The 19158-nt window shown below is 48.6% G+C and overlaps 1 protein-coding gene across 24 annotated transcripts in view; it reads left to right on the top strand.

The window, feature by feature from the left end:
• HDAC4 (histone deacetylase 4) overlaps positions 1-19158 on the top strand; it is a 353093-nt gene that overhangs the window by 156975 nt on the left and 176960 nt on the right. For 21 of the 24 annotated variants that reach the window (XM_055291146.2, XM_055291150.2, XM_063645840.1 and 18 more), the window contains one exon: positions 7236-7307. The exons of 2 other annotated variants lie outside the window; for them this stretch is intronic. In XM_055291146.2, coding sequence (XP_055147121.1) covers positions 7236-7307 — 72 coding nt within the window. Of the gene's footprint in view, positions 1-6683; positions 6933-7235; positions 7308-19158 lie in introns of those variants that run through there. One more of the 24 variants, XM_055291152.2, reaches the window with a different exon arrangement.

Genomic DNA, 19158 nt, shown 5'->3' with positions numbered 1-19158 from the left:
GGGAAAAACGGAGGAAATCTGAATCAAGTCTGGGCTTTTTCTGTCATGACACCTAAGCACAGCATCCTAATGGAAGATGGTAGTCGTAGGGCATGAAGGGTGCAAAGTACAGGATAAGTCTCTACTAGCTTTAATTTTTCTATAAGCTCACAGCTGTTCTAAAACAACACCTTTGCTTGAAAAATATGAAAGGATGGGGAGATTGGCTACAGTGAAGACTGAGTCGTTACTGTATGCCAGTAGCCCTAATCTTCCATTCCCCCGTGTCTGAAAAGCAGCTCTGTTAGCACAGTGAGGTGTGCACAGTGAGGTGTGACCTATACTACTCTTGGGTCACAGCGGTTTCACTGTTTTTGTCTATGTCAGCAACTCCCCACCAAACACTTTAGAATGTTAATTTATCCGGCCGGGAGCAGTGTCTCACACCTGTAATCCCAGCACTTTGGGGTCTGAGGCGGGTGGATCACGAGGTCAGGAGATCGAGACCATGCTGGCTAACACGGTGAAACCCCATCGCTACTAAAAATACAAAATACTAGCTGGGCGTGGTGGCGGATGCCTGTAGTCCCAGCTACTCGGGAGGCTGAGGCAGGAGAATGGTGTGAACCTGGGAGGCAGAGCTTGCAGTGAGCTGAAATCCAGCCACTGCACTCTAGCCTGGGCAACAGAGGGAGACTCCATCTCAAAAAAAAAAAAAAAAATTAATTTATCCAATTCTGGTTTTATGTTCATAACAAAATATTGAAGTGAGGTGCTAAGGCTGAAATGTGGGACTGAGGTCTCCCGAGTCTTCAGAATCAAGCGTGGAAAAGAGTTTAGGCATACCTCGTGTGGAGCTCTTGCTGCCTTCCTGTTCCTGAAAACTCCCCAGGCCTGACCACACTGGTTTGTCACGGGAATGCAGTTAGTTTGACATGAGAAAAAAAATTTTACCATGTTATCAGATGGAAGGGGAAATTACTTAATAAGCTGAATTGATGCAGAAAAGTTTAATACAGTTAAGCAAACATGTGATTTAGAAATATGTCTTGGCAAACTGGGAGTAGATGGGAACTTCCTTAATCTGATAGTTACCTGTTGGACACCTGCAGCAAGTAGTACACTTTCCAGTAAAACATTGGAAACATCTTTCGTAAGATCAGAAACAAGACCAAGGTGTCTTTTATCACCATTTCTCTTTAGTTACTATACTGTAGGACTGAGCCAGCAGAATAAAGAAGAAAAGGCGTGAGGTCTGGAAGGTGGAAACAACTGTCATTATTTGTATGTGACATGATTCTGTATGTAGAAAATACACGATAACTACAGAAAAATGATTGAAATTAATATTCTACGATACAGAACCAATAAGTAAAAATTAATTGTATTTCCATATGCAAGCAAACAGAAATTGAAATGGACATCAAATATCAAATACCTAGTAATAAATCTAAAGATGTTCAAGACCTCAACACTAAAAATTCTGAAACATTTCTGAGAGAAATGAAATGAGGTAATAGCCCATGTTCATGGATTGAAAGATGCAATACTGTAAAGATTATCTTCTCCCCGAATAATAGATGCAGTGCAATCCCAGGCACAGTTCATTCCCTCCCTCCCTTCCCCTCCCTCTTCTCTCTTCCTCTCCCTCCCCCTCCCTCCTCTCTCTTCCTCTCCCTTTCCCTCCCTCCCTCCCTCCCCCTCCCTCCTCTCTCTTCCTCTCCCTTTCCCTCCCTCCCTCCCTCCCTTCCTTCCTCTCTTTTTCCTTCTTTCCTTCCTTCCTTCCTTCCTTCCTTCCTTCCTTCCTTCCTTCCTTCCTTCCCTCCTTCCCTTCCTTTCTTCCTTCCTTCTCTTTCTTTCTTTTTCTCTTTTCTTTTCTTTTGGTGGAACTTGACAAGTTAATTTTAAAATTTATGTGGCAGAGTAAAGGGCCAATTTTGCCCACGATGATCTGAAAGAAAAAACTAGGGTTTTTTGCATCGCCAATATTAAGAATTATTGTACAGTTATGGTGGCTAAGACAGTGATTATTGGCAAAACCAAAAGCAAGTTGGCTAACAGGATTGAGATTTGGCTTATAAATGAACTAGTATTGCCAATCCATGGTGAAAGATAAGACCTGTTAGTAACACTGAGGGGACATTTGGCTGTTCTCACAGGAAAACATACCCCAAACCCCTGTCTCATAGCGTATACAAACATCAGTGTCAGTAGATGAGAGACTTACATATAAAAGAGAACACTGCAAAGTTTCAGGGTAAAAATACGTTAAAATATCTCTGCAGCCTCCAGGAAGAGAAGAGTTTCATGAACCTGACATAAAAGCAGAAGCTTTAAAAGATTGAGAAATAGGACCTTTGAGAGAATATCTGCAGCATTTAATTGACAGAGGATTAATGTTCAGAATTTGTAAAGAATTCTTCTGAATCATTACGAAAAAGACAACCCAGCTAGGGGAAAAAAACGGATCAAAAAGACGTGAATCCAAAATAGCCAATGAAAAAGCCAATAAATGCCTAAGAAGATGGTCGGTGACATTGGTCATCCAGAAAAGGCAAATGAAACCTTCAAGAGACACCCTTTCACCCCAACCTGGCCAAGACTAGGTGGTCCCGGGCAGGTCCCAAGGGTGGAAACCTCACTTCCTCCCCATTCCCTTCCCCTCCTAGTTCAGGAGCCTGTGCGTGGGGCTTTCACATACTGTGAAAAGATACCTCCTTTCTTGTGTGGCAGTATTGTGATGTGAAACCCTCGGTGGAGGGCACTGGTCTTGGTGGGTACCTCTTTGCTCAAGGTCCAGCTTCAGACAAGCCACGGTTTAGTTGAGATGGAACTGGGTTCCGGCTGGTGCTCACTCCATGATCCTGGGAAACTGCACAGCCCTTGAGGCCATTTCCCCAAGTGTGAAGTGGGGGGCCTGGGCCCTCCGGGTGAAAGTGAGGTTCCTTTGGCTCTGGAAGGCCAGGTTTCTGGTTAGACGCACCTACCTGTCTGACGCGAGGTGGATTCTGAAAAGCAAAAGCACTATCTGTCTTAGTCCTGCTCCTCCCATGGGCAGACTCCGAGTCTCAAACAATGCTCAGTTCACGCTGGGTCCTGTCTGCGCGAAAGGGACTCCTGGCAAGGGTGACAGTTGACTGTGGGTGCGTTGAGCGCACTGGGGCACATCACGTGCTGGTGACGGCATGAGGTACCCGTGCTCCTCAGCCTCCCTCTCAGTGTGCATCTGGTCTGCAGCCCCAGCGCTGATTAAATGCCGTTTGAGGACACTCAGTACTATCATCCCTGTCCAGCAGGGTTTCCAAAAATAGATTCTCAAGCGGAGACAGATAAGGGGGAACCTGCTTGCAGCAGGTGTGTGATGAGGAAGCAGTACTTTGATTCCCATCTTCATTATTTTCCTGCTTGCAAACGTTAGGTTCTTAGCACCGCCTTCTCCTCAGCCTGAGAAATTTCAGCCCAGAGGCAGATCAATACGGAAATTCCACCTCTCTTCACTAATTTCATTTTAACTCACTCTGGAATATGATATCTGAAAAAACACAGCATTAAGAATCTATTCTGTGCACATTCACGGATGCCGTCACGCATTCCAGCTGGCTGTGTCCCGCAGCTTGTCTGTTTCACCCTGGTGACGGATGTTCTTTGCCCCACTGGCCACGCTGTGTTTAGGTCTGTTCCAAAGCTGTCTTTCCCAGGCCTGGTGGCCCCTGCGCCTTCAAAGTGCACTCACCACCACCGCTTTGCCCCCAGGATTGTGTTCCACCAGCCGCCTCTGGCAAAATGCCTTTAGTGTTTGGCTTCTCAATCATGGCTGCTGCCCTGAGCCCCGGCCTTTCATAATGAGGGATGTGGCATCTGTCATGCTGTCCAGGTGGATGACCAAGGACGGCTCAGGCCGGGATCTTGTCTTAAAGAGACTGCGGCCATGCTTCCAGCTGGCTGGGGCTCATGGGGCCTCCACGTGTGGGGTTAGCGTCCAGCACTGAGGCCCATGTCTGTGCCACCGCCTCCAAGGCCCCCGTGTGCTTGAGACACTCCTGCTGTTTTCTGATAGTTCCACATGGCTGCCCTATTCCACGAGACGCAGGCCCTTCCTATTAACCCGGTGCCGCATCCGAACAGCTTTCCCGTCAAGCATTTCCATGTCATTCTACAAAGATGTGAGCGTGGCAGTGTTGGGCATTTGAATTTACAGGTTGTTATGAGGCCAGCCAGGTCCAGTGGCGCACAGCGAGAACAAGCAGCATCTCTGTGTGGTGGAAGAACAAGCCTATCTGGTCTTTGTCCTCGTTCCTGGCAGGGAGCTCCTAGGATCCCGGGAGCTTCCTGAGTGTCAGGCGAGCCTTTCGTTACTCCTAAGGAGGAGCTTCTTATGGGCTTCTGAGTTTATGCTAATGAAGTGACTTAGGGCAGGACGCTTGGATAGCCTCAGGATGGGGCCGGTCATCAGGACCCAGAGACGAGAGGGGCAGAATGTTCAGCCGCACCTGCTGACCCCAGTGGTACTGAGACAGAGGCTCCTGCACTCAGGACCTCTTCAGACCCTGCCTTCATGTTGCTGTTTGTTTGCATCTTTTACAATAAACCCATCAACATGGTAAAGTGTTTTTCTGAGTTTTGTGAGCCCTTCTAGCAAATTACAGAACCCGAGAGGGGCTTGTGGGAACTCCTGATTTATAGCCGATCTTTAGAAGTCCAGGAGGCCCAGGACTTGCGTCTGAAATGGGGGCAGCCTTGTGGACCTGAGCCCCTAAGCTGTGGCGTGTGTGCTAGCTCTGGGCAGTTATTGTCAGAGTGGAACTGGATCATTGGACGCCCAGTTGATGCCAGTTGGCTGGTGTCAGAAACCACCCCACCCGTCAGTGTACAGAACTGGACATGTTAAGTTCAAGGTCTGGTTTACGCAGGGAATCCACGTGCTCTTATCGAACGGCATTCTCCTTGGTGTGCCAGCTAGTGCAAGTGCGCGATAAATGTCTTCTTGAAGGGTAGGTGGGACCTGGACCAGCCCAGTGCCCGGAAATGTAGGTGAGCCAAGACCCACTAAGCTGCACCTTGATCTGAAACACACGAGTGATGCTTGTGGATACAGAAACACCACATATCGTGACTTACAAGTCGAATCGGTTGCACTGAGATCTGATGTGTCTTCCTGCTTCAGTGTAGTAAAAGTAACTTGTAATTAGGCCTCATTTATGAACTTGGTGCTGGAGGGATTCGTCTTTTGGGCTCAGGCATAAGCAGTTCACTTCCAAACTCAAGAAGGGGCTTCATGTGAGCTGGGACTCTGGCCCCACTGCTGCTGCTCACCACGGGGGGAGCTTCTTGGTTTCCAAACTTTCTGGTCCCAGGGCTTTTGCTGAGATGGAAGCTAAGGATGGGCATTGAGCTGACTACAGAGGAGGCAGTTCTGGGGGACAGGCATTGGCTTGGAACTGTTGCAGAGCCCTGACCAGGGTGGTCCACCCAAGCACCCTCCTCTTGACTCCTTCCCATTGGAAAACTACAGCTACATTGAGATCTGCAAAAGGGCCTTCTGCTGTTTCTGAAAGTATTTATAGTGGGATTTGGGTTAAATACACACACACACACACACACACACACACACACACACACACATACATACAGGCACCTTTTTGAATTTTTAATTTTTTTTCTACAATGAGCATCTATTTATTTTTAGGGGGGAAAAAGGCTTGAAAAGTACTTTCCACCACTATCTGGGGTCTCTTTCTGAGTTGCAGTGAAGGTTCTCGTGAGACGTGGCATCATGTTCACAATTCTGCATCCAGGCCATCTCCTAGGCAGCCGTGTTCTTTGAGAAAGCCCTGGAATGTGTGAAGACTTGGAGCGATTGCTTAGGTCTGGTGGTTGCTTCTAAGGTGTAGCCATGACCTGCCAGTCTTTCTGTTGACCCAGGGAAGCAGAACTGGTTTGCCCCCGAATATGCCCAGTGTCTTATTGTCTTTACTTCTGTTTTGAAACCTTAAGAGTTGCCGAGACTTGGGAGGAGCTGCTGGTTGGTTGGAGAGGTCCCCATGGTTTTTTGTTGTTGTCTTAATTTTTATTTTTATTTCTGGCACCCACGTTTGACCTCTGCATTGCCCAAGAGCAGCCTCACCTGTGAGCTCTGCAGGTCCATGTTGGCCTCACACTTCCCCAGTTCTAACTTAGGACGGGCTTCAGATGTCAAGAGCATGCCCTCCAATCTCCTGGGGCCCTTCTTTCCGTTCTTGGATATTGAACATCTCCAAGGACATGCACGGGTTGGCAATGCTAGGAATTATCTGTTTTGGATAAAAAATGAGGTTTTTTTTTTTGCAATCATTTGACCTGATGTTAGTTGTTTTTGTCCTGTTTTAAAACTTGTATCTACAGAGTTCCATGGCTGCCCTGCGAAACTGGTGCTCTCCTCCTTCACTTAGTAAGGAAAATGACCTCCGCGTGCAATCTGTAATGATATGCACATTATTGCAGGGCATTTTACACCACTTGTCAGAAGCTAATTTTAAAAGAAAAGTGTGATTCCTGGAAATCTTGCCAGAGTTTTCTTTCCTTTCTGCTTGGGAAAATATAGAAAAATCCCAGGCAGTCTAAATCCAGCCTGCGCCAGGTTTAGGTGGTGGGTGGGTTCCAGTCTCATCTTTGCAGTGAGTCTGAATAGACAGAAACAGCTCCTGAATACAGTCTAAAAGTGGATTTAAAAGAAAGGACTGTACCTTGAGAACACCTGGTGAAGCGTTCTCCTCCTTACCTATTTGCAGCTAGAGCGGCCTCAGCTCACCTCCTTCCCTGTCCGCACACCCGGAGGGTTCCGAGTGCTCCCTGTCCTGCGTTTCTGTGAGCATCCAGACCGTTTGTCACTATCTGAGAAGAGGAAGGGCTGCTCTTCTCTTTTTATTATCTTAATGCTTGTGGTCTGCAGAAAAGCCGACTTCTGATCAGCACGAGTGGGTATAATGTGGTTGCTGAACAGGGGTAAACCCAAATTGCTAAGCCAGTGGCTCTTAGGCCAGAAACAGGTGTTTGCCCTATCTCAGTAGGAGGCTATTTTGATTATTCTACAAAGAATCTTTGATTTTCTTTGGCAAATACAAATAATCTATGACGAAGCTGAAAGTGTCCCGCTTTAAAAGTAGGAAGGACACATGCATTTCATTGTTTGGGGAGTTATTCCCTGCACACTCCCAGCATAAAGTATGTTGGCTGAAATGCTCACAGTTTCTGAAGCCAGTGCCTTCTCTGTTCTCCAGATGGACTTTCTGGCCGAGACCAGCCAGTGGAGCTGCTGAATCCTGCCCGCGTGAACCACATGCCCAGCACGGGTAAGTCCGCCCACCCCTGCCTTGTCCGGCCGGGTGCGCTGAGCCAAAGAGGTGTTCAGAGGCTCTGCCTTACTGGAGGAGTGCAGAGAAGGCGAGGGGGGAGGTGTGGGTTATCAGATTCACTGAATTTGGGTGCTCTTGCTGGTGGTAAAAGAGGCCATCCTTTCTGGAAATGAAATGGCTCCATGCCATGTAAATGGTAAACACTGATTTTTTGTTGTTGTTTTTCTCTCTGGTGCTAAAGGATGTGTTCTTCCCAAAGGCACCAACTGCTTGGTCTAGGTGTAACCCCTGGCCCTGATCCCCATGAGGGCCTGTAGGAAAGACCTCTGAGCTTGCAGTGGGTGGGGCTGGGTCCCACTGGCCACACGACCATGGACAGACCACACCTTGTCCGTTGCCACCAGCTTTTGTTGATTAAATGAGTCAGTGGCATCATCTATCTTCCAAGTACTTTTCAGCTCTTTAACAACAAAAGTATCAGTGGTGATCAGAAATATTTCATTCCATAGGTAATTTTTATTTATTTATGCATTTGTTTATTTGGAGACGGAGACTCACTCTGTCGCCCAGGCTGGAGTGCAGTGGCGTAATCTTGGCTCACTGCAACCTCCACCTCCCAGGTTCAAGCGATTCTCCTGCCTCAGCCTCCCCAAGTAGCTGGGATTACAGGTGTGCGCCACCACACCTGGCTAATTTTGTATTTTTAGTAGAGACGGGGTTTCACCATTTGGCCAGGCTGGTCATGAACTCCTGAGCTCAAGTGATCTGCCTGCCTCGGCCTCCCGAAGTGCTGGGATTACAGGCGTGAGCCACTGCTCCCAGCCTCGTAGGTAACATTTTAAGATACTCCAGGTCTATAGGCCATGGAAACAGACTTTTCCCCCCTTTTCTTTGTCTGTAAAACCCGTTTCCACCTAGAATCCTCCAGGGTTTAAACTCCTTGTGAGGGTACCATTCTTCTCAGCCATGCAGTCTCTCCGAGAATAAAACCCGAACCTCCTGAAGGCATGGGGCTGAGGGAACCAGTGTTCTGTTCCACATGCATCCTGCGGGGCAGTGTGACCTGGCCTTGCAGGGACTACGTCCTGAGGCCTGGGTCTCTGGTCTTGGCTGTGCTGCGCCTTCCTTGACAGTCAGCCTTTGCTGCCGCCTGTGCCCTCCAGTGCCCCAGTTAGACCCACTCATCACCCCGAAAGGAAGTTGAAGCCAGCTTGAAGCCAGGCCGAATGTTTCCAAGAAGAGATTTCCTTCTTTGCCTTGTGATTCTCCTAAGTCGGCCAGGTTTTCTGTCATTTTCCAAACCCGGAGTTCTGGAGGTGTCTTTGCCCTGCTCCGGGAAGGCTCTCTGTGTCTGTGGGGTACGGTCCCCTGGCCTCTTGGGAGGTGCTTGGGGGGCTCATTTCTGTCTGTTTTTTTTACACCTTGATTTTACTCTGCATTGTTACGGATCAAGCAGTTTATTTTTTACCCCAGCACACTGGAGCCTGGGGGAGCAGTGGGGACCTTTAAGTACCAGATGAAGATGCATAGTTTTAAAATTTTGGCTTATGTCGACAGTTTTGGTTTTCACTTTCTCTCAAGTTCACTTTGCCGGTGTTGTTTTCATGTAAACACTGAATCCTGTGACTGGGGCATTTCTGAGACAACTTGCTTGTGCTTAACCGGGCGTGGCATGAGGGTAAGAGGATTTTCTGATAGCTTGATGGGCTGGGAAAAGATGGTAAATATGCATAGTTTCCAAATGAACCAAAAAAGGTGGGCTTCAAATTACTAATCTGGCTTGGGAAGCGCACCCTGCCTGTTGAGACCTGCCACGGGATCCCTGCCTGGTGTGAGGACAGGCCGGGGCTTCAGCCTCCCACAGAGGGCACTGGGGCGCGCCTCTGCTGCCCATTTGCGTGGGAGCTTGGGCGAATTGCCGAAGAGCTCAGTTTTGTTTTCTCATTTCTTAGCCGGGGATGATAACGCCTCTCTACAGAGTTCTCATAGAGATGAAAGGTATGTGTCAGCTTTTTAGTAGTTCCTCAATAAATGTCATCTCAGTGTCCCGTTGACTAGTACTGAGGAATGTGTGTGATGTAGCCTTTATATCCCCGTTCAAGGCCTGGACCTGTCCTGCAGCCTGTCACCCTCATTCTCTTCCTTTGGGGTGAACCGCCAGACTTGAGAAGTGGCATGTTGGGAAGGCTGCCCCATGATGCTGGCCATTTACCTCCCTCATAATCAGGTTCCCATTGGTCTGAGTCAAAGAGAGTGCCGTGTCTCCTGGTATTTATTGCATATTCGTGCATGGGTTGGTGGACGTGGTGGGAGTGTTTGCAGAGTAATTTTAAATAACGTAGCAGCGATGCCCAGGAACAGTGGGCAGAGAAAGAACGCATGTGTGTGCAGCAGTCCTGTATGACATCCATCACTGAGCCTGCACAGTGCCTGTGCCTTAGAAGCCTCTAGTGTGAAGCGTGTTCTTTCAAACTACATTTTGGTCATTTCAACCCATTGAAAAATACTGCAAAGAAATATTAATCTCAGGTTAGGTGATAACTTGAAAATTGATAGGAAAATGTCTTTAAAGCCACATTTTTATGATATGGGAGTATAAACATTTTTAGGTTTGTTTTTATGTCAGTCCTCAATTGTTGTTATACATTTCCTAATGATTGAATTTAATCTTAACTATTCTTTAGACATTTTGACGTTTGAAGGTGTGGAAACAGACTGATACACACACACACACAATTGTCAGGAATGACTCCAGCAGTCACTGTGAGAGCTCGCTCCCTTTGAACAGGTGAGCGTGTACTTGGAGCAGGAAGGGCGCCCGGGCAGCCCTCCCCACTGTTGATCTGTCCCGTTTCTTGACCATTCCCTCGTGTGAATGCTGTTATGTTCAACACAGTCTTTTTCTGATTATGGTTCTTTTTCAATACACTTAGTCCTAATAAATTCCCACTTCCAACAGAAAAGCATTATTCATACCATGTATTTGTGTGCCACCTTGAGATTTTAGAAACGTGAGGTAAGCATATCATGTGCTCTGGGAAAGTCTATGCAGGTTGAGTATCTCTTATCTGAAATGCTTGGAAGCAGAAGTGGTTTTGGATTTGGAGGCATTTTGGATTTTGGTTTTTGGGTTTGGGATATTGTCAGCTGTATTGGAGGAGGAAAAAGCCAAAATGCCATTTGTCTTAGATCAACTTTGATTTCTTCAACTTCCCTCATAACTTTTTATCTGTAGACTTTCTTCTGTCTTTCTTTTTAAAAATGTTTTAAAAATTTTAATTGTAAAGTAGCTCTATCATAAAAGAAAACACATAACCATTTGCCTACCACTAAGATATAACAGACATGTTGTTAGTATTATTCCATCTTTGCCTCCTGTTTCTTTGCGTTTTGAATAAGTGGAATGTCACAGTTGTGGACGTGGCTTTGCTCTTCCCCCTTCCTGGGAGTTGTTGTCTGCTTGGTGAGGGGAAGGGCCACCCTTGGAGGAGACGACATAGAGGCAGATCCCAGGCAGAGACATGGTGGCAAGTTGGGGGAGGGAGCTCGTGACCCCCAGTTCTCTGCCAGAGCCTTGTGTTTTCCCATGGAGTGAGCAAACAGAGCTATTGGCTGAGTTAGGCTGGGGAGATGTTGCAGTTTGAGGACAGAGGAGAAGGCATGGAATTAGTCAACCAGGAGAGACCAGCAGAATGTCATACAGGATGACAAACCCAACTATGCCCAAGGGCTGAATTACGGGGAACTTAAAAACTATTACTACTCATTCATTTCAGAATCATTGTAATTAAAACTCCTCCCCTTCCTTATTATAAAAGCAATGCATGTTTATTGTAGAAAAAAATCACTAAAGTGGTGGGTGTTGGGTTCCAAGGCTGGAGGTTGAGCTGGCTTCCAGCCAGGCCTTGCAGGTGCTTAGCAACCTTGATTGAGGAGAGGGGTGCTTCGGGGAGGATACCTACCTCAGGCATCCGGGAGCAAACTGGAGGCAAACAAAAAAACATCAGTAACAACAGGAAGTGTGGATGAAGGACTTACTGTTAACCAGACGGCATGCTGAGGGCTTACGGCCCTCACGGCGCTGCTCTCCACTGTGACCGAGTGCCCTGGCTCCTGTACCCCCTCCTGCTCCTACAGAAGGAAAGCCAGAGCCTTGGATCCCGTGGCTGCTATCCCAGGGTCGCTCAGCATATACATTACAGGGCAGGACACATCTCTGCCCTGAGGGCTGTGCTACTTGGGGGAAAGACATCCTCAGAAAATGCCATGCCCTTCCATCAGCCAAAAAGGGGAAGTAGAGGCCAATGTTAAGACCAGAACGCTGGACTAAAGAGAAGCATGTTCCACAGTTTCCTGTGGCATAGGGTGGCGGTTACATCACCCTCTTGTACCTGTGTCCTGGGAAACATGTATCTGTCAGAGTTAGGGAGGCTCTTTTTAAGGTTATATTTCAAAAGCACCATTTTTAAAAGAAAACTCTGGAACCTTAAAGGGGATTAACTAGAAACTGTAGAGAAACTCTCCAAAATAATGCAAAATTCACGTTTGGCTTCAGTGTTGGATTCCCAAATCTAAGGGGTGTTTGACTACCACACTGTCAAAGGAGCTGTATTTCGGGACACTGCTCTTACATTTTGGAACAGGAAGTAGTTGAGGTTGGCTGGTGCCTGGAGCTCATGCTGCCTCCTAGATGTGTTTTGTGGCGGTGATTGCGTTGTTTTGTTTGGTGAGAAGAAAGTGGAATCTGGTAGAAATCTGCAAGCATGTGTGACCTCAGGGGAAGCTTCTAAAGTCTCCCTTTATTGGCACCGGAAGCTGTTAATTACCTTCATACACAGAGCCCGTGGGAACAAAGTCCTCGGTTGTAATATTCCTGCGTGGTGCCCCTTTGTGAGTTTTTGTCATAAAGTTGGCATTTCTGGGGTTTGGATAGGGTCCAGTGAAGGACCCACGGCCACCTCTGGTGGTTCCTTGAGTGGCCCCCACAGAAGGACTGGGCAGGAGTGGCAGGAAGAAGAGAGCCTGTGGCGGCCTCGTCCTAGCGGCGCCTGCCGTGACTGCGTGGGTTGTTTTCCTCAGATCAGGGGAGTGTCTTTGAGGAATCAATGCCCTCCGGCCCACGGACTCAGCTGCTCGCCAGCCATGGTTGAGGATTGGCCAGGACGGTCAGGTCCACTGCAGAACATGTTGCCTGCTTTGCTTTTGTTTCTTGTTTGTTTGTTTTGCTTGCTTGCTTTGTTTTAATTTTTGGAGGTAAAATGAAGTGTAGAATGTAAAGACATCAAAGTAAAACTGTTTGTGTAAACCAAAAATAAAATTCTAAGTCCCCCAACCCAATGAATGGACCCCCTCCTTGACCAAGGGGGTCCCAAAGAAACTTGAAAAATGAGTTCAGGCCCTGACGGGAATGGGGGGTTGGACAGGCCTCCTTAGAACCCCCGCTCCTTTTGGCGTTCAGGCCCAGCTGACCAGCATTAACATTAAAACAGCGATCTCCGACTGATGAAACAGACACAGCAGTAAGATTCCTGGTTCCACCCTGACTCTGGGATAGCAGCAGGCGACAGAGAGCAGGCCCTGCAGGAAATAAAAGTGTTTTACCCCAGAACATATTCCTTCCACCTATTTTGAGTGGCTATAGAAAACTGCCTCTTGCAGGGGAAATTTGCATTCTGGAGAGAATCCCATGCCCTTTCCAGGTCTCTTTTTCCTGATCCAGGAGAGATTTAACTACAAGTCACCTTTTAAAGTCCCATAGGAGACATTTACCATCTATTCTCTCTGAAGCCTGCTTCCTGGAGGCCTCATCCACATAACAAGAACCCCTCCTTATCTTAACTCAAAACTTTTTTTTATGCTGACATCAACTCTTCAGTCAGAAAACCTTTCAGTCTGCCTAGGATCTGTGAGATCCTCACCCTACTTCTTCAAGATGTTCTAGGCGAAACCAGTATATACCTTACATGTGTTGCCTGTAACTTCTCTCTCCCTAAAACGCATAAAGCCAACCTGTAACGTGACAGCCTCAGGCACAGACTTCCTGAGGCTGTGTCCTGGGCCATGGTCCCTCATATTTGGCTTAAAATAAACCTCTTCAACTATTTTACAGAGTTTGGCCTTTTTCGTCAACATTTGAAAAATTTGAAAAGAATTCCCATGGTTTGATTCTCTTAGTTCAAACTAATGTTGAGAGTTTGTCGACTGCCCTCCATCAAGTTAACCTGAGGGCCTGTATGAATAGCCATGACTCAAAGGCCAGACACAGGAGTCTGCCCCCCACGTAGCTTTAAAAGCTGACTGCAATACAGCGTTACTCCTGGAGGCCATGCGTGTGTCGTGCACAATTATGAGTGATTTAGAAATGCTTTAAGAGTCACTTTTGGCGATTAGGCGAATTGGCCCCATTACTTTATTCATTTTATTTTTATTTTTATTTATTTTTTGAGACATAGAGTCTCACTGTATTGACTGGAATGCAGGGCTGGAGTGCAGTGGCAGGATCTCGGCTCACTGCAACCTCTGCCTCCCAGGTTCAAGCGATTCTCCTGCATCCTCAACCTCCTGAATAGCTGAGATTACAGGCGCGCGCCCCAACGCCCGGCTAGTTTTTGTATTTTTAGTAGAGACGGGGTTTCACCACATTGGCCAGGCTGGTCTCGAACTCCTGACCTCAGGGGATCCGCCTGCCTCAGCCTCCCAAAGTGCTGGGAATAGAGGTGTGAACCACTGTGCCCAGCCCCTGTTACTTTACAGTTGAGAATAGTTTTGGACCAGAAGCTGCGCCCTCCTGCTTGGTCACTACCTTGTTCACTAGATGTGGTGTCAAGTAATCCTCAAGTTCCAATTCCCCTTCGATGGCTGAAGGCATATTACCTCTTAAGAATTTAAAAACGTGTTATTTTTCAAGGCCTGTTCATCCTGATGCCTCTTTCTCCAGTCCTTCCCAATATCTCATCCCTATCCTCCCCTAAATCTTCAGATAGTCCTGTTTTTCTCTAATGCTGTTTGCTTTTTGCCACCTGGAGACAGTCACTTCTGATTTCTTCTCTCTTTCCCCTCAGATCTGTGAACTCCCATGAGCAGTAACGTCAGGCCTCTCTGGAAACACTGCAGGGCCAAGAACAGCACCTTTCACGTGGCGTACACAGCCTGTATTTCCACTCCATTCACTTTCCTCCTAACGCTCACAGTGACAGCTCCCTCCTGCCATCCCGTTCGGGCTCAGTATTGACAGAGGCCAGTGAAGGATCAGGTCCTGGGCTCAGCCGAGTCGCTCCAAGGCCTGGGAGCCTGGCAGACATGGGGGCAGCACAGTCTTCCTGTCTCCTGTCGGCCACATGGCCTCCAGCAGGCTGCTCCTCACCTGGTGTCCCGGGGCTGCTTGGTCCTGGGCCAGGGCGCAGGCAGCAAGGGCAAGTGTCTGTCATAGCGTCCGGCACACAGGAGGGGTCTGTGTTCTCTTGCATTCTTACTTCCTGGTGCCCTCTGGTCTGCCTGGCCCCAGGTTCGTGGCTCTGCCCTTCCTGCAGCTCAACCACCGTCCCTTCCACCTTCCCATCCCTTTGTGGCAATGTCCCTAGGAGCAACTATCTCAAGTGAAACCCAGCCCAGCTGATGCTGGGAAGCATAATAACAGGAGGGCTTGAATTGCAGTGAAAATGTGTCTTGAGAAGATGCCTTGTGGATGGAAGCAGCTGGGAGACCTAGCAGAGGGCCCGGGCCACCCTGCAGTGGCAGCTGCAGGACCTACAGCCCGCTGGACCTGATCTGCAGGGCGGTGACTCCTGAAGCTGCTGAGTCAGTCACGTTTGCCTTCAGAGGGCCCTTCTGGCTTTTAATGGTGTTAGCCCTCTGAGACTTGCTTGCTCATTTCACCGGGCAGAGACTGTGTTCCTCAGCACCCGAGGCATGCCCTCCCGTCCTGGAGCTCCAGGGTTGCCTCCCGCTCCTTCCATTTGCCTTTGGAGGGCCTGTCTTCCCTTTCCTCTGTCTGTCTGTATTTCCCCAAGGTGCTTGTCTGCCTGTCCAGGCTCTGCCTTCTGTGACAACAGTCTTCCTGGCCTTTCTGGTGAGCATGGCTATCTGTCATCTGTAGCAGAGGGCACTGAGGCTGGTGGGACCTGCAGGGGCATGCAGGGTGTTGGCTGCTGGGGGCTGCCCGGTCCCACTTGGCATGGTGTCCAGCAGGCTGCTTGGCCCCTGTGACCTCACTGTGAGGGCCCAATGCTGCCTGCCCCCCATCCTGGGGCAGGAAGACCAGGGCACCTCACGTGTAGCTGGCCAGCTTCCACTGAGCTGCAGTTTTCAGTGCTGTCCTGTCTCGCTCTCCAGAGGGGAGTAGTCCCTGGGCTCTGCCAGCCACGTGGGGTAAGCGGCGACTGGGGCCCTGCACTCCCTGAGCAGATACTTCATTCTCCTTCACCTCCAGTCCTGGTGCCACCAGCCCCTGTGCCCCGGAGGGCTGTGTGACCGAGACTGGTCTGCTCCTCCCTTGGCCCACCCTGGCTGATGGGTCAGCTTTGCTGTCTCTGATACCTTATTCACCCAGATCCTTTCTGACTTCCAGCGTTTTGTGGCTGCTCTCTCATCTCCTGTGTGTGTGTTGTGTTGGTGTGTCTTTCTAAACAATCCACACACTGTTGTAGCAGGATCTTGGAGGGAGCAGGACAACTTGATTGTGTTCACTCTGTTGTTTTTCACCACAAATGCCCCTGTGGCTGGCGGGTGGGACCGTGCCTCCCCACGCCACCGAGGACACTGCTTCCTGCCAGCCCCGCCCGCGAGCCTGCCGGCCTCACTTTTCAACTGGTTCTTTCCTTGTCCCCAGGGCCTGAGGCAGAAAGATAGAAAGCTTCTGCATCCTGGGTGGACATTAGATTGTTTGGGTTATCTACGTTTATCACAGCCCCCCCTCCCCCCATTACTTTTTACGTTGTTGTTGTTGCTGTCGACCCAAAGAGTTCTGAAGAGCTTACTGTCTGCCCGTAGCAAGGAACACGGGTGGTAATAAAGCAGACGGTTATTGGTTGGGGCATCGTGGAGAATTGGGGGTGCTGTCTGAGAAATATCCTCTGGGTGCTTCTAAAACCGTCCGCACATCCACAGCAAACCCGGATGCGGTGGAGCTGGTGACTGGTTGTCTCTCTACTTTAGAGGGAGAGAGAAAGCTATGTGGCAGTCCCAGCAGTGCCGCTCAACCGCGTTGATACAGAATACAGAGAAATCTCACGGAGCATCTCTCGGGGAGGATTCCACAGTTCTAAGTGATGATTGGTTGGAAGAAAGGATTTTTTTTTCCACTGAGAATTTGGTTTGGTTTGTGTATTCAGAGTGTCACTGGTGGCCAGAAGTATTATCCAGGAATGAATTTTTGCATCATGACATCATTTCTGGTTAAAGGGCCTTTTATCTTTTTTCTTTTATTACCAGCTTTGTGTGCTTTAAGGCTGTGGACTGTAAAATGTATCCAGAGGGCCTGCGGAGCCCCTCTGTGGCATCTCAAAACCTGTGCCGCCAGGACGAGGGAGATGGCTCTTTGCCGACCCTTGTCTGTGTTAGGTTATTGCAGTGCAGCTGAAAGGGAGTTCCTTCTCAGCGGCCACATTTGACCCCAATGTCATGTTTTCGCCGCACCAACACCACGTCCCCTACCAGAGGAACCTGCCCATCTTTTAAGGAAGGTTTCCATTTCTGGACCTCACAACAAGACGCACACACTGTCACGCGTGATGCAGAACCAAACTCAGGCCCTCTGTGTTCCCAACGAGGGGCTCCGAGGGGCCACCAGAGCCAGGTGTCTGACCAGGTGAGGGAGGACTGGAGGTGTCCCTTGGGTAGCAGATATGTGGCCACGGGCGAGGGGAAGAAATTGAAGTCGGTTTAGTCGGGCGCCCGAGGAAGGGGCTGGCACTTCTTTCAGTTCTATAGCCGTCTGCCGAGCACCCAGCCCTGCGTGGGCCTTCCTGGGCGGCCTGCCCTCCCCTGCGGACCTGCCTTCCCCCGCCTTCCTGGCTTCCCTCTCCTGCTCCTGAGCCCAGCCAGGCTCCACCCCTCAGCCAGGCTCCACCCCTCCATCCAGGTGTTTCTCATGCCCCCCTGGGGTGGGGGCAGCCCCGCAGGCAGTGGGAGGCCAGCTATGTTTTACTCTCCTGCAGACCCACTTCTGCCTTCATGGATCTGCTCTTGTGGGTGTGTTTTCTATTTTATTAATTCCTGTTTTTATAGCTGTTCTCCTTTCTCTGCATTTATTCGGATATGCTTGTTCTTTTAGGCTGAACATTTCACTCATTAATTTTTAGCCCTTCTTCTTTCCGATGGAGGCATTCAGGGTTCTGTGCAGTGCTTCCCTCGGGGTTCAATTGGGGCTGCTTTGGATAAGTTCTAATTTGTAGTATTTAATTTGTAAAGCGTATTACATTAACACTTCATAAAGTCTTGGTGTTTCTCGAGAGTTATCTTGAAATTTATGGTTCCTTTTTTATTTGAAAAAATGAAATATTTAGAAGTGTTTTTTGATTTCTGAAAGTCTGAATTTTCCAAGTCATCTTTTTTGTTATTGATTTCTAATTTACTCCATTATGGTTAGAAATGACCCAGCCTTTGAATTTTACTGAGACTTGCTTTGTGGTCAATTTTTATGAATCTTTAATATATGTGTGAGAAGAGTTTGAATTCTCTGGTTGTTGGGTGCTGGATTCTAAATGTGCTCATTAATTCAAGCTTATTGATTGTAAATTATCTACAATATTAGAACATGTGAGAGGCGAGAATCGCTGTGGAGGAGAGTGAGCAGTCGAGGACAGAGGGGATTCAGGAGGGTGGATTTCTGCATTAAACTCATTCATTCATTCACTCATTCATATTGATTGGGCCTTCTAATGCCATCCCCTGCCCTTGGCATGTGGGATACATATATTTATGATTGACACAGAGACCCCTATTTCATGGTGCTCGTGTTACCCTGGTAGAAAGAGAGGAAACTAGTAAAGGCAGTGAGTAAACAGTAGAGCAGGGAAGGCAGAGCGGGGCTCGGGAGTGGAGGGGCTACGATTTTTACACCCACCGGCGAGGGCAGGCCTCCTTAGAAGGTGAGCAGACATTTGCAGGCCAAAGACGTGGTCAGGAGAAGAGGGAGTGGGCGGTGCAAGAGACTTAAAAGGCTGGGTTAATCAATTAGGCATGGCTTTGAGTGACATGGAGACTCCTGGAGGTTCTGAGCAGAGAAGCGACACCACGTGACCTATGTGACTCTGTGACACAGTGACTCTGTGACTGCCACAGAGAATGCAGTGGCACGTGGGGCAGGCATCGGAGGAGCAGGGAGACCCACCAGGGTCTGGGAGCAACCCAGGCAGTGGATGGGGCTCAGTCCGGGTAGGTGGAGTGGGAATGTAGAAAATGGTACAAATTCTAGAGCTATCTGACATAGATGGGGTTTCCTTAGGTTGCAGATGGCTGCGCAGGAAACAGAAGAGCCAAGGGTGACCTCAGGATTTTTGGCTTTAAGCACTGCTGATGGAGTTGCGTGAATTCACGGGGAATGTGGGTGGAGCGGACCCTGCGCTGGGATGAGGATTAGTAGGGATCTGTGCGGTACTTTCAAAGGCACCCAGTTTGAAACACTGAGTGGTAGGCGTTCGTGAGCCTGAGCTGAACTTGGGAGGGGCCTGCGCTGGGCGTTCATAGCGGAAAGATACATGGACATGAACTCTCCCAGGCAGTGGATCTCCTCCGTGCAAGGTCCACAAAGTAGACTTTGTTTCTTTTCCTTTTTTTTTTTTTTTTAAACAATGTTTGCTTAGTGCTAGCATGCATCTTCTACCAAATCCTACTTTGTAAAGTGTTACTG

The sequence above is a fragment of the Symphalangus syndactylus genome, chromosome 8, assembly GCF_028878055.3.
Source record: "Symphalangus syndactylus isolate Jambi chromosome 8, NHGRI_mSymSyn1-v2.1_pri, whole genome shotgun sequence".
Taxonomy (NCBI): domain Eukaryota; kingdom Metazoa; phylum Chordata; class Mammalia; order Primates; family Hylobatidae; genus Symphalangus; species Symphalangus syndactylus.
Note: the sequence above shows the minus strand (reverse complement) of the source record. Positions and strands in the feature narration are given on the sequence as shown.